Genomic DNA, 16,612 nt, shown 5'->3' with positions numbered 1-16,612 from the left:
CAGTCATTATAACACCCAGCCATCGTAATGCTATGCAGTCATTATAACACCCAGCCATCATAATGCTATACAGTCATTATAACACCCAGCCATCGTAATACCACAGTCATTATAACACCCAGCCATCGTAATGCTATACAGTCATTATAACACCCAGCCATCGTAATGCTATACAGTCATTATAACACCCAGCCATCGTAATACCACAGTCATTATAACACCCAGCCATCGTAATACCACAGTCATTGCCATCATAATACCACAGTCATTATAACACCCAGCCATCGTAATGCTATACAGTCATTATAACACCCAGCCATCGTAATATCACAGTCATTATAACACCCAGCCATCGTAATGCCACAGTGGATAACACCCAGCCATCGTAATGCCACAGTCATTATAACACCCAGCCATCGTAATGATATACAGTCATTATAACACCCAGCCATCGTAATGCTATGCAGTCATTATAACACCCAGCCATCTTAATGCTATGCAGTCATTATAACACCCAGCCATCTTAATGCTATGCAGTCATTATAACACCCAGCCATCATAATGCTATACAGTCATTATAACACCCAGCCATCTTAATGCTATACAGTCATTATAACACCCAGCCATCTTAATGCTATACAGTCATTATAACACCCAGCCATCGTAATGCTATACAGTCATTATAACACCCAGCCATCGTAATGCTATACAGTCATTATAACACCCAGCCATCTTAATGCTATACAGTCATTATAACACCCAGCCATCTTAATGCTATACAGTCATTATAACACCCAGCCATCGTAATGCTATACAGTCATTATAACACCCAGCCATCGTAATACCACAGTCATTATAACACCCAGCCATCGTAATGCTATACAGTCATTATAACACCCAGCCATCGTAATACCACAGTCATTATAACACCCAGCCATCGTAATACCACAGTCAATATAACACCCAGCCATCTTAATACCACAGTCATTATAACACCCAGCCATCGTAATGCTATACAGTCATTATAACACCCAGCCATCGTAATGCTATACAGTCATTATAACACCCAGCCATCGTAATACCACAGTCATTATAACACCCAGCCATCGTAATACCACAGTCATTATAACACCCAGCCATCTTAATACCACAGTCATTATAACACCCAGCCATCGTAATACCACAGTCATTATAACACCCAGCCATCGTAATGCTATACAGTCATTATAACACCCAGCCATCGTAATACTATACAGTCATTATAACACCCAGCCATCGTAATACCACAGTCATTATAACACCCAGCCATCGTAATGCTATGCAGTCATTATAACACCCAGACATCTTAATACCACAGTCATTATAACACCCAGCCATCTTAATGCTATACAGTCATTATAACACCCAGCCATCGTAATGCTATACAGTCATTATAACACCCAGCCATCGTAATGCTATACAGTCATTATAACACCCAGCCATCGTAATGCTATACAGTCATTATAACACCCAGCCATCGTAATACCACAGTCATTATAACACCCAGCCATCGTAATACCACAGTCATTATAACACCCAGCCATCGTAATACCACAGTCATTATAACACCCAGCCATCGTAATGCTATACAGTCATTATAACACCCAGCCATCGTAATGCTATGCAGTCATTATAACACCCAGCCATCTTAATGCTATACAGTCATTATAACACCCAGCCATCTTAATGCTATACAGTCATTATAACACCCAGCCATCGTAATGCCACAGTCATTATAACACCCAGCCATCGTAATGCTATACAGTCATTATAACACCCAGCCATCGTAATGCCACAGTCATTATAACACCCAGCCATCGTAATGCTATGCAGTCATTATAACACCCAGCCATCTTAATGCTATACAGTCATTATAACACCCAGCCATCGTAATACCACAGTCATTATAACACCCAGCCATCGTAATGCTATACAGTCATTATAACACCCAGCCATCGTAATACCACAGTCATTATAACACCCAGCCATCGTAATACCACAGTCATTATAACACCCAGCCATCTTAATACTACACAGTCATTATAACACCCAGCCATCGTAATGCTATACAGTCATTATAACACCCAGCCATCGTAATACCACAGTCATTATAACACCCAGCCATCTTAATACCACAGTCATTATAACACCCAGCCATCTTAATGCTATACAGTCATTATAACACCCAGCCATCGTAATGCCACAGTCATTATAACACCCAGCCATCGTAATGCTATACAGTCATTATAACACCCAGCCATCGTAATACCACAGTCATTATAACACCCAGCCATCTTAATGCTATGCAGTCATTATAACACCCAGCCATCGTAATACCACAGTCATTATAACACCCAGCCATCGTAATGCTATACAGTCATTATAACACCCAGCCATCGTAATGCTATGCAGTCATTATAACACCCAGCCATCTTAATACCACAGTCATTATAACACCCAGCCATCTTAATACCACAGTCATTATAACACCCAGCCATCTTAATGCTATACAGTCATTATAACACCCAGCCATCGTAATACCACAGTCATTATAACACCCAGCCATCTTAATACCACAGTCATTATAACACCCAGCCATCTTAATGCTATACAGTCATTATAACACCCAGCCATCGTAATGCCACAGTCATTATAACACCCAGCCATCGTAATGCTATACAGTCATTATAACACCCAGCCATCGTAATACCACAGTCATTATAACACCCAGCCATCTTAATGCTATGCAGTCATTATAACACCCAGCCATCGTAATACCACAGTCATTATAACACCCAGCCATCGTAATGCTATACAGTCATTATAACACCCAGCCATCGTAATGCTATGCAGTCATTATAACACCCAGCCATCTTAATACCACAGTCATTATAACACCCAGCCATCGTAATGCTATACAGTCATTATAACACCCAGCCATCTTAATACCACAGTCATTATAACACCCAGCCATCGTAATACCACAGTCATTATAACACCCAGCCATCGTAATGCTATACAGTCATTATAACACCCAGCCATCTTAATACCACAGTCATTATAACACCCAGCCATCATAATACCACAGTCATTATAACACCCAGCCATCGTAATGCTATACAGTCATTATAACACCCAGCCATCGTAATACCACAGTCATTATAACACCCAGCCATCGTAATACCACAGTCATTATAACACCCAGCCATCGTAATGCTATACAGTCATTATAACACCCAGCCATCGTAATACCACAGTCATTATAACACCCAGCCATCGTAATACCACAGTCATTATAACACCCAGCCATCGTAATGCTATACAGTCATTATAACACCCAGCCATCGTAATGCTATACAGTCATTATAACACCCAGCCATCTTAATGCTATACAGTCATTATAACACCCAGCCATCGTAATGCTATACAGTCATTATAACACCCAGCCATCGTAATGCTATGCAGTCATTATAACACCCAGCCATCGTAATACCACAGTCATTATAACACCCAGCCATCGTAATACCACAGTCATTATAACACCCAGCCATCTTAATACCACAGTCATTATAACACCCAGCCATCGTAATGCTATGCAGTCATTATAACACCCAGCCATCGTAATGCTATACAGTCATTATAACACCCAGCCATCGTAATACCACAGTCATTATAACACCCAGCCATCTTAATACCACAGTCATTATAACACCCAGCCATCGTAATGCTATGCAGTCATTATAACACCCAGCCATCGTAATACCACAGTCATTATAACACCCAGCCATCGTAATGCTATACAGTCATTATAACACCCAGCCATCGTAATACCACAGTCATTATAACACCCAGCCATCGTAATACCACAGTCATTATAACACCCAGCCATCGTAATGCTATACAGTCATTATAACACCCAGCCATCGTAATACCACAGTCATTATAACACCCAGCCATCTTAATGCTATACAGTCATTATAACACCCAGCCATCGTAATACCACAGTCATTATAACACCCAGCCATCTTAATGCTATACAGTCATTATAACACCCAGCCATCGTAATACCACAGTCATTATAACACCCAGCCATCGTAATGCTATACAGTCATTATAACACCCAGCCATCGTAATACCACAGTCATTATAACACCCAGCCATCGTAATGCTATACAGTCATTATAACACCCAGCCATCATAATACCACAGTCATTATAACACCCAGCCATCGTAATGCTATACAGTCATTATAACACCCAGCCATCGTAATACCACAGTCATTATAACACCCAGCCATCGTAATACCACAGTCATTATAACACCCAGCCATCGTAATACCACAGTCATTATAACACCCAGCCATCGTAATACCACAGTCATTATAACACCCAGCCATCGTAATGCTATGCAGTCATTATAACACCCAGCCATCTTAATACCACAGTCATTATAACACCCAGCCATCGTAATGCTATGCAGTCATTATAACACCCAGCCATCGTAATACCACAGTCATTATAACACCCAGCCATCGTAATGCTATACAGTCATTATAACACCCAGCCATCGTAATACCACAGTCATTATAACACCCAGCCATTGTAATGCTATGCAGTCATTATAACACCCAGCCATCGTAATGCTATGCAGTCATTATAACACCCAGACATCGTAATGCTATACAGTCATTATAACACCCAGCCATCGTAATGCTATGCAGTCATTATAACACCCAGCCATCGTAATACCACAGTGGATAACACCCAGCCATCGTAATGCTATACAGTCATTATAACACCCAGCCATCGTAATGCTATACAGTCATTATAACACCCAGCCATCGTAATGCTATGCAGTCATTATAACACCCAGCCATCTTAATGCTATACAGTCATTATAACACCCAGCCATCTTAATGCTATACAGTCATTATAACACCCAGCCATCTTAATGCTATACAGTCATTATAACACCCAGCCATCTTAATGCTATACAGTCATTATAACACCCAGCCATCGTAATGCTATACAGTCATTATAACACCCAGCCATCTTAATGCTATACAGTCATTATAACACCCAGCCATCGTAATACCACAGTCATTATAACACCCAGCCATCGTAATGCTATACAGTCATTATAACACCCAGCCATCGTAATGCCACAGTCATTATAACACCCAGCCATCGTAATACCACAGTCATTATAACACCCAGCCATCGTAATGCTATACAGTCATTATAACACCCAGCCATCGTAATGCTATACAGTCATTATAACACCCAGCCATCGTAATACCACAGTCATTATAACACCCAGCCATCTTAATGCTATACAGTCATTATAACACCCAGCCATCTTAATGCTATACAGTCATTATAACACCCAGCCATCGTAATGCTATACAGTCATTATAACACCCAGCCATCGTAATACCACAGTCATTACAACACCCAGCCATCGTAATGCTATACAGTCATTATAACACCCAGCCATCGTAATGCTATGCAGTCATTATAACACCCAGCCATCGTAATACCACAGTCATTATAACACCCAGCCATCGTAATGCTATACAGTCATTATAACACCCAGCCATCGTAATACCACAGTCATTACAACACCCAGCCATCGTAATACCACAGTCATTATAACACCCAGCCATCTTAATGCTATACAGTCATTATAACACCCAGCCATCGTAATACCACAGTCATTATAACACCCAGCCATCGTAATGCTATGCAGTCATTATAACACCCAGCCATCATAATACCACAGTCATTATAACACCCAGCCATCGTAATGCTATACAGTCATTATAACACCCAGCCATCGTAATACCACAGTCATTATAACACCCAGCCATCGTAATACCACAGTCATTATAACACCCAGCCATCTTAATGCTATACAGTCATTATAACACCCAGCCATCGTAATACCACAGTCATTATAACACCCAGCCATCTTAATGCTATGCAGTCATTATAACACCCAGACATCTTAATACCACAGTCATTATAACACCCAGCCATCTTAATGCTATACAGTCATTATAACACCCAGCCATCGTAATGCTATACAGTCATTATAACACCCAGCCATCGTAATACCACAGTCATTATAACACCCAGCCATCGTAATGCCACAGTCATTATAACACCCAGCCATCGTAATACCACAGTCATTATAACACCCAGCCATCTTAATGCTATACAGTCATTATAACACCCAGCCATCTTAATGCTATACAGTCATTATAACACCCAGCCATCGTAATGCCACAGTCATTATAACACCCAGCCATCTTAATGCTATACAGTCATTATAACACCCAGCCATCTTAATGCTATACAGTCATTATAACACCCAGCCATCGTAATACCACAGTCATTATAACACCCAGCCATCGTAATACCACAGTCATTATAACACCCAGCCATCGTAATGCTATGCAGTCATTATAACACCCAGCCATCGTAATGCTATACAGTCATTATAACACCCAGCCATCGTAATACCACAGTCATTATAACACCCAGCCATCGTAATACCACAGTCATTATAACACCCAGCCATCATAATACTATACAGTCATTATAACACCCAGCCATCGTAATGCTATGCAGTCATTATAACACCCAGCCATCGTAATACCACAGTCATTATAACACCCAGCCATCGTAATGCTATACAGTCATTATAACACCCAGCCATCGTAATACCACAGTCATTATAACACCCAGCCATCGTAATACCACAGTCATTATAACACCCAGCCATCGTAATGCTATACAGTCATTATAACACCCAGCCATCGTAATACCACAGTCATTATAACACCCAGCCATCTTAATGCTATACAGTCATTATAACACCCAGCCATCGTAATACCACAGTCATTATAACACCCAGCCATCTTAATGCTATACAGTCATTATAACACCCAGCCATCGTAATACCACAGTCATTATAACACCCAGCCATCGTAATACTATACAGTCATTATAACACCCAGCCATCGTAATACCACAGTCATTATAACACCCAGCCATCGTAATGCTATACAGTCATTATAACACCCAGCCATCATAATACCACAGTCATTATAACACCCAGCCATCGTAATGCTATACAGTCATTATAACACCCAGCCATCGTAATACCACAGTCATTATAACACCCAGCCATCGTAATACCACAGTCATTATAACACCCAGCCATCGTAATACCACAGTCATTATAACACCCAGCCATCGTAATACCACAGTCATTATAACACCCAGCCATCGTAATGCTATGCAGTCATTATAACACCCAGCCATCTTAATACCACAGTCATTATAACACCCAGCCATCGTAATGCTATGCAGTCATTATAACACCCAGCCATCGTAATACCACAGTCATTATAACACCCAGCCATCGTAATGCTATACAGTCATTATAACACCCAGCCATCGTAATACCACAGTCATTATAACACCCAGCCATTGTAATGCTATGCAGTCATTATAACACCCAGCCATCGTAATGCTATGCAGTCATTATAACACCCAGACATCGTAATGCTATACAGTCATTATAACACCCAGCCATCGTAATGCTATGCAGTCATTATAACACCCAGCCATCGTAATGCTATACAGTCATTATAACACCCAGCCATCGTAATACCACAGTCATTACAACACCCAGCCATCGTAATACCACAGTCATTATAACACCCAGCCATCGTAATGCTATACAGTCATTATAACACCCAGCCATCTTAATGCTATACAGTCATTATAACACCCAGCCATCGTAATACCACAGTCATTATAACACCCAGCCATCGTAATGCTATGCAGTCATTATAACACCCAGCCATCATAATACCACAGTCATTATAACACCCAGCCATCGTAATGCTATACAGTCAGTATAACACCCAGCCATCGTAATACCACAGTCATTATAACACCCAGCCATCGTAATACCACAGTCATTATAACACCCAGCCATCTTAATGCTATACAGTCATTATAACACCCAGCCATCGTAATACCACAGTCATTATAACACCCAGCCATCTTAATGCTATACAGTCATTATAACACCCAGCCATCGTAATACCACAGTCATTATAACACCCAGCCATCTTAATGCTATACAGTCATTATAACACCCAGCCATCGTAATGCTATACAGTCATTATAACACCCAGCCATCGTAATACCACAGTCATTATAACACCCAGCCATCGTAATACCACAGTCATTATAACACCCAGCCATCTTAATACCACAGTCATTATAACACCCAGCCATCGTAATGCTATACAGTCATTATAACACCCAGCCATCTTAATGCTATACAGTCATTATAACACCCAGCCATCTTAATGCTATACAGTCATTATAACACCCAGCCATCTTAATGCTATACAGTCATTATAACACCCAGCCATCTTAATGCTATACAGTCATTATAACACCCAGCCATCGTAATACCACAGTCATTATAACACCCAGCCATCGTAATACCACAGTCATTATAACACCCAGCCATCTTAATACCACAGTCATTATAACACCCAGCCATCTTAATGCTATACAGTCATTATAACACCCAGCCATCTTAATGCTATACAGTCATTATAACACCCAGCCATCGTAATGCTATACAGTCATTATAACACCCAGCCATCTTAATGCTATGCAGTCATTATAACACCCAGCCATCGTAATACCACAGTCATTATAACACCCAGCCATCTTAATGCTATACAGTCATTATAACACCCAGCCATCGTAATATCACAGTCATTATACCACCCAGCCATCGTAATGCTATACAGTCATTATAACACCCAGCCATCGTAATATCACAGTCATTATAACACCCAGCCATCTTAATGCTATACAGTCATTATAACACCCAGCCATCGTAATGCTATACAGTCATTATAACACCCAGCCATCGTAATACCACAGTCATTATAACACCCAGCCATCGTAATACCACAGTCATTATAACACCCAGCCATCGTAATATCACAGTCATTATAACACCCAGCCATCTTAATGCTATACAGTCATTATAACACCCAGCCATCGTAATGCTATACAGTCATTATAACACCCAGCCATCTTAATTCTATACAGTCATTATAACACCCAGCCATCGTAATACCACAGTCATTATAACACCCAGCCATCGTAATGCTATGCAGTCATTATAACACCCAACCATCGTAATACCACAGTCATTATAACACCCAGCCATCGTAATACCACAGTCATTATAACACCCAGCCATCGTAATACCACAGTCATTATAACACCCAGCCATCGTAATGCTATACAGTCATTATAACACCCAGCCATCGTAATGCTATGCAGTCATTATAACACCCAGCCATCGTAATACCACAGTCATTATAACACCCAGCCATCGTAATGCTATACAGTCATTATAACACCCAGCCATCGTAATGCCACAGTCATTATAACACCCAGACATCGTAATACCACAGTCATTATAACACCCAGCCATCGTAATGCTATGCAGTCATTATAACACCCAGACATCGTAATACCACAGTCATTATAACACCCAGCCATCGTAATGCTATGCAGTCATTATAACACCCAGCCATCGTAATACCACAGTCATTATAACACCCAGCCATCGTAATGCTACACAGTCATTATAACACCCAGCCATCATAATACCACAGTCATTATAACACCCTCCCAGCTGCTGTTTATCTTCTCTTATATCACAGCTGTGCAGCCAAACCTCTATAAAACTCCTTCTGATCTGCCAGTTCAATCCAATTTGTTTGAACAACAGTCATATCTTTAGGGGTAATTCTATAGGTCATTCTGGATTGGCCCATGCAGCTGGATCTACAAAACAGATGGCATGGTGAGACTAATTGAGTGTATGAACCCTAGATGACTGACAGGGGGCGCTGTTTTGAAGACACAATGCAGCCATTTTAATGTACTTATTTTGAAAGCTATAGAAGTGCACTGTTTGTCTACATTCTATTTTTTTCCAAGTATATTAATGCATACTTTTAAGTTATATTATGTCAATTGAAGATTTAATTATTATTATTTGAGGATCTTAGCTTTGAACCCAAGTGTAGGAGTCAAGTCACAGTAAAATGTCCAATTTTCCTCTCACTGGGCAGAACGCTGAGCAGGAATGTGTGAGCACAGTGGAAATTGTAATCTGCCCTTGACGTCTGTAGTTTCTACTTGCGTTGCAGCTGTACGTGTCAGACTGAGGGACGGTGTTTTCCTTTAACATGGGAGGGGCTCCAGGGCTCATGTCTATTAAGCATTTCAAACAAATTAGAAAAAAGGTTTACTGCAATGTATCCGGTCGCCTACTCCTCTTCTTTCTTTAAACAAAGTAAAAAGACATAGTCTGTGTCAGCAATGGCACCCTCTCTCATAGTGCACTACTTTTGACCAGGTCCAATAGGGAATAGGGTGCACTACTTTAGACCAGGGCCAATAGGGAATAGGGTGCACTACTTTAGACCAGGGCCAATAGGGAATAGGGTGCACTACTTTAGACCAGGGCCAATAGGGAATAGGGTGCACTACTTTAGACCAGGGCCAATAGGGAATAGGGTGCACTACTTTAGACCAGGGCCAATAGGGAATAGGGTGCACTACTTTTGACCAGGGCCAATAGGGAATAGGGTGCAGTACTTTACACCAGGGCCAATAGGGAATAGGGTGCACTACTTTAGACCAGGGCCAATAGGGAATAGGGTGCAGTACTTTAGACCAGGGCCAATAGGGAATAGGGTGCAGTACTTTAGACCAGGGCCAATAGGGAATAGGGTGCACTACTTTAGACCAGGGCCAATAGGGAATAGGGTGCACTACTTTAGACCAGGGCCAATAGGGAATAGGGTGCACTACTTTAGACCAGGGCCAATAGGGAATAGGGTGCACTACTTTAGACCAGGGCCAATAGGGAATAGGGTGCACTACTTTAGACCAGGGCCAATAGGGAATAGGGTGCACTACTTTAGACCAGGGCCAATAGGGAATAGGGTGCACTACTTTAGACCAGGGCCAATAGGGAATAGGGTGCACTACTTTAGACCAGGGCCAATAGGGAATAGGGTGCACTACTTTAGACCAGGGCCAATAGGGAATAGGGAATAGGGTGCACTACTTTTGACCAGGGCCAATAGGGAATAGGGTGCACTACTTTAGACCAGGGCCAATAGGGAATAGGGTGCACTACTTTTGAACAGGAACCATTGGGAAATTGGGTCCCATTTGGGATGCAGTAGAGATAGACAGTCAGGTACACAGTGAACTTGATCTAAACGCCTCAACCACCCACTCCTAGGCCACTGGAGACAGAGACTAAGGTTGTGGCCAAAATGGCACCCTATTCCCTACTGTGCACTACTTTTGACCAGGGCCAATAGGGAATAGGGTGCACTACTTTAGACCAGACACATAAGTCGAGGACGTCACATTCCATTCCCAACACTGAGAATGTGCAGTACAACATTTCTTCTGATAATATTCGGTTCCTGTGGTCTGTCTTGATACGGTCGGGGGAGAACCTGGCACTACGTTGACAGTAAAGGACAGAACCTGGCACTACGTTGACAGTAAAGGACAGAACCTGGCACTACGTTGACAGTAAAGGACAAAACCTGGCACTACGTTGACAGTAAAGGACAGAACCTGACACTACTTTGACAGTAAAGGGAGAACCTGGCACTACTTTGACAGTAAGGGGAGAACCTGGCACTACGTTGACAGTAAAGGACAGAACCTGACATGACGTTGACAGTAAAGGACAGAACCTGACACTACTTTGACAGTAAAGGGGAGAACCTGGCACTACTTTGACAGTAAAGGACAGAACCTGACACTACTTTGACAGTAAAGGGGAGAACCTGGCACTACTTTGACAGTAAAGGACAGAACCTGACACTACTTTGACAATAAAGGGGAGAACCTGGCACTACTTTGACAGTAAAGGGGAGAACCTGACACTACTTTGACAGTAAAGGGGAGAACCTGACACTACTTTGACAGTAAAGGAGAGAACCTGGCACTACGTTGACAGTAAAGGACAGAACCTGACACTACTTTGACAGTAAAGGGGAGAACCTGGCACTACGTTGACAGTAAAGGACAGAACCTGACACTACGTTGACAGTAAAGGACAGAACCTGACACTACTTTGACAGTAAAGGGGAGAACCTGGCACTACTTTGACAGTAAAGGGGAGAACCTGACACTACTTTGACAGTAAAGGGGAGAACCTGACACTACTTTGACAGTAAAGGGGAGAACCTGGCACTACTTTGACAGTAAAGGGGAGAACCTGGCACTACTTTGACGGTAAAAGGGAGAACCTGGCACTACGTTGACAGTAAAGGGGAGAACCTGGCACTACTTTGACAGTAAAGGGGAGAACCTGGCACTACTTTGACAGTAAAGGGGAGAACCTGACACTACTTTGACAGTAAAGGGGAGAACCTGGCACTACTTTGACAGTAAAGGGGAGAACCTGGCACTACTTTGACGGTAAAAGGGAGAACCTGACACTACGTTGACAGTAAAGGACAGAACCTGACACTACTTTGACAGTAAAGGGGAGAACCTGGCACTACTTTGACAGTAAAGGCGAGAACCTGACACTACTTTGACAGTAAAGGGGAGAACCTGACACTACTTTGACAGTAAAGGGGAGAACCTGGCACTACTTTGACAGTAAAGGGGAGAACCTGACACTACTTTGACAGTAAAGGGGAGAACCTGACACTACTTTGACAGTAAAGGGGAGAACCTGGCACTACTTTGACGGTAAAAAGGAGAACCTGGCACTACTTTGACGGTAAAAGGGAGAACCTGGCACTACTTTGACAGTAAAGGGGAGAACCTGACACTACTCTGACAGTAAAGGGGAGAACCTGACACTACTTTGACAGTAAAGGGGAGAACCTGACACTACTTTGACAGTAAAGGGGAGAACCTGGCACTACTTTGACAGTAAAGGGGAGAACCTGACACTACTTTGACAGTAAAGGGGAGAACCTGGCACTACTTTGACGGTAAAGGACAGAACCTGGCACTACTTTGACAGTAAAGGACAGAACCTGACACTACTTTGACAGTAAAGGGGAGAACCTGGCACTACTTTGACAGTAAAGGGGAGAACCTGACACTACTTTGACAGTAAAGGGGAGAACCTGACACTACTTTGACAGTAAAGGGGAGAACCTGGCACTACTTTGACAGTAAAGGGGAGAACCTGACACTACTTTGACAGTAAAGGGGAGAACCTGGCACTACTTTGACAGTAAAGGGGAGAACCTGACACTACTTTGACAGTAAAGGGGAGAACCTGGCACTACTTTGACAAGTGTCGAAGTTAACGTTAGTCTACAAATCATACAAATAACATTAGCTAGCGAGCCAGCAAGCTAACGTTCACTAGCTAGCAAACAGTACACTTTACCCTGCAATGAAAATGTTCAATCTGAAATTGTCGCTAGACTCTTAACCGTGTACACGGATGAACGCTTCACGACAGACTGGAACCATTTAACTCCGTCTCGTTTGGTCAGCGTTGTGTCAAGTCTCTCCGGTTGACACTGACCGTGGCGTGTGCAGATACTAGCCCATCACTTTTTCCAACTGATCTTTTGTCGATAGCGCCTGCTACATTCGGGGCATAAATGTTGTTGATAAAAGTAGCGAAACCGTATGTAGTTCTCGATGGCTAACGTTATATCTTTTAAAAATGGCGCGGTTAAACAAGGACTGTCAACACATACTGAACAGCTCACGTTATAGACAGAAGCGATGATACATGGCAGACCAATCCAAAACTCATCTCTCTGCATGTCCAGCCCACTCATTATCTCAGCCAATCATGGCTAGCGGGGAAGGTTGCTGACTTTTTACAGATGGAATACGGGTTCATTATTAAGGCACATGAAATTTAACATGTTCTAGAAGACATTTCTGACAAAAAGCACATTTTGATGATAAATGTTATCGTTAAAATGCCTTTCCAGGGAAGTAATGACGTGCGACATACGCCTTGGCTCCTGAAACGAGTCGGCGACACAGAGTCATTGCTGCATCCCAAATGACACCCTATGACCTATAGGCAGGGTAGCCTAGTGGTTAGAGTGTTGGACTAGTAAGCGAAAAGTTTCAAGTTCAAATCCCTGAGCTGACAAGGTACAAAATCTGTCGTTCTGCCCCTGAACAGGCAGTTAACCCCACTGTTCCTAGGCCGTCATTGAAAATAAGAATTTGTTCTTAACTGACTAGCCTGGTTAAATAAAGGGTAAAAAAAAAATATATATATATATATATATATATATATATATATATATAGGGCACTACTTTTTTTTTTTTTGACCAGAGATCTGAAGTCGTGCACTAGACAGGGAGGGTTCCGTTTGGGACGGGAACGTTGCCTCTTTCCCCCCCCCCACAGGCCTACCTCCTCATGCCTTTTGCACACATTGTATATAGACTGCCCATTTTTTTCTACTGTGTTATTGACTTGCTAATTGTTTACTCCATGTGTAACTCTGTGTTGTCTGTTCACACTGCTATGCTTTATCTTGGCCAGGTCGCAGTTGCAAATGAGAACTTGTTCTCAACTAGCCTACCTGGTTAAATAAAGGTGAAATAAAATAAAATAAAATAAAAATTCTGACAGGTCAGAGCATCAGAGCATTCCGGGGGTCTCTGTTGTTCATGTTATGATGGCAGTGTTGTGACTAAAACCTTGACCAATGTCTTTCTGAGGGTAATGAAGACTGTGTTCCCTCTACATCGGGTTAGGTTACGTGTGACTGGAGAACTGAAATAACTAAATCAATGAGGGGAAACAGTCCCTCATCACGGATAGTGTTTCATAACTTAACGTGGTCAACTCTTTCCCCTCTGTTAATATACCTTTTGGCCTTTTCGATTTATCTGGTTGTGTACACGGAAGACTGATGTCTTCCCTCATTGGTTGACTCGGTCAGTCAGTCTCAGACTCCTCATCATGAAGTTCGATGGTGATCCCTAGAATGATAGTGTATCCTGTATCCACATTCACCCATTAGGACTGTATGTGACTCTGCCGAGCTTCCAGCAGTACTCCTGACTCCTGTCTTATCGTGTTGGTAAAACGACCTGAGAAAAGGGATACTGTAGAGCTTCCTGTCCTTGGACTCTGATCTCATGCGGCTGAGCTGCTGCCTGTGACAGCGGAGGCTCCAGGGGTTGTGGCTGATCTTCTCTGAGCCCAGCTCGCTGTTGTTATCCAGCATCTGGAAGGGAATATCACTGTAGATCTGGAGCTCTAGACGAGGACTCTTCAGCTCCTGGAGACTGGAGGGAGAGGACACAGGGACAACAGGGTTAATACAGGAGAGACCGCTGGTTAAACTAAAGCATGTCACTGTAGATCTGGAGCTCTAGACGAGGACTGTTCAGCTCCTGGAGACTGGAGGGAGAGGACACAGGGACAACAGGGTTAATACAGGAGAGACCGCTGGTTAAACTAAAGCATGTCAGTGTGGATCTGGAGCTCTAGACGAGGACTATTCAGCTACTGGAGACTGGAGGGAGAGGACACAGGGACAACAGGGTTAATACAGGAGAGACCGCTGGTTAAACTAAAGCATGTCAGTGTGGATCTGGAGCTCTAGACGAGGACTCTTCAGCTCCTGGAGACTGGAGGGAGAGGACACAGGGACAACAGGGTTATTACAGGAGAGACAGCTGGTTAAACTAAAGCATGTCACTGTAGATCTGGAGCTCTAGACGAGGACTCTTCAGCTCCTGGAGACTGGAGGGAGAGGACACAGGGACAACAGGGTTAATACAGGAGAGGCCGCTGGTTAAACTAAAGCATGTCAGTGTGGATCTGGAGCTCTAGACGAGGACTCTTCAGCTCCTGGAGACTGGAGGGAGAGGACACAGGGACAACAGGGTTAACAGCAGGGAGAGGACACAGGGACAACAGGGTTAACAGCAGGGAGAGGACACAGGGACAACAGGGTTAACAGCAGGGAGAGGACACAGGGACAACAGGGTTAACAGCAGGGAGAGGACACAGGGACAACAGGGTTAACAGCGGAGAGAGGGCACAGGGACAACAGGGTTAACAGTGGAGAGAGGGCACAGGGACAACAGGGTTAACAGCAGGGAGAGGACACAGGGACAACAGGGTTAACAGTGGAGAGAGGGCACAGGGACAACAGGGTTAACAGCAGGGAGAGGACACAGGGACAACAGGGTTAACAGCGGAGAGAGGACACAGGGACAACAGGGTTATTACAGGAGAGACCGCTGGTTAAACTAAAGCATGTCACTGTAGATCTGGAGCTCTAGACGAGGACTCTTCAGCTCCTGGAGACTGGAGGGAGAGGACACAGGGACAACAGGGTTAATACAGGAGAGACCGCTGGTTAAACTAAAGCATGTCACTGTAGATCTGGAGCTCTAGACGAGGACTCTTCAGCTCCTGGAGACTGGAGGGAGAGGACACAGGGACAACAGGGTTAACAGCA

General features: G+C 43.1%; 1 protein-coding gene across 9 annotated transcripts in view; it reads right to left on the bottom strand.

Annotated features, from left to right (window-relative positions):
* The window catches only part of LOC118378272 (inositol hexakisphosphate kinase 1-like), a 56,631-nt gene that overhangs the window by 10,611 nt on the left and 29,408 nt on the right, over window positions 1–16,612 (bottom strand). For all 9 annotated transcript variants that reach the window (XM_052526186.1, XM_052526187.1, XM_052526191.1 and 6 more), the window contains exon 3: window positions 15,247–15,428. In XM_052526186.1, coding sequence (XP_052382146.1) covers window positions 15,247–15,428 — 182 coding nt within the window. The remainder of the gene's footprint in view (window positions 1–15,246; window positions 15,429–16,612) is intronic.

This window comes from Oncorhynchus keta, chromosome 10 (assembly GCF_023373465.1).
Source record: "Oncorhynchus keta strain PuntledgeMale-10-30-2019 chromosome 10, Oket_V2, whole genome shotgun sequence".
Classification (NCBI taxonomy): Eukaryota; Metazoa; Chordata; class Actinopteri; order Salmoniformes; family Salmonidae; genus Oncorhynchus; species Oncorhynchus keta.
The sequence above is the reverse complement of the archived record's forward strand: the minus strand, read 5'-3'. Positions and strand labels throughout refer to the sequence as shown.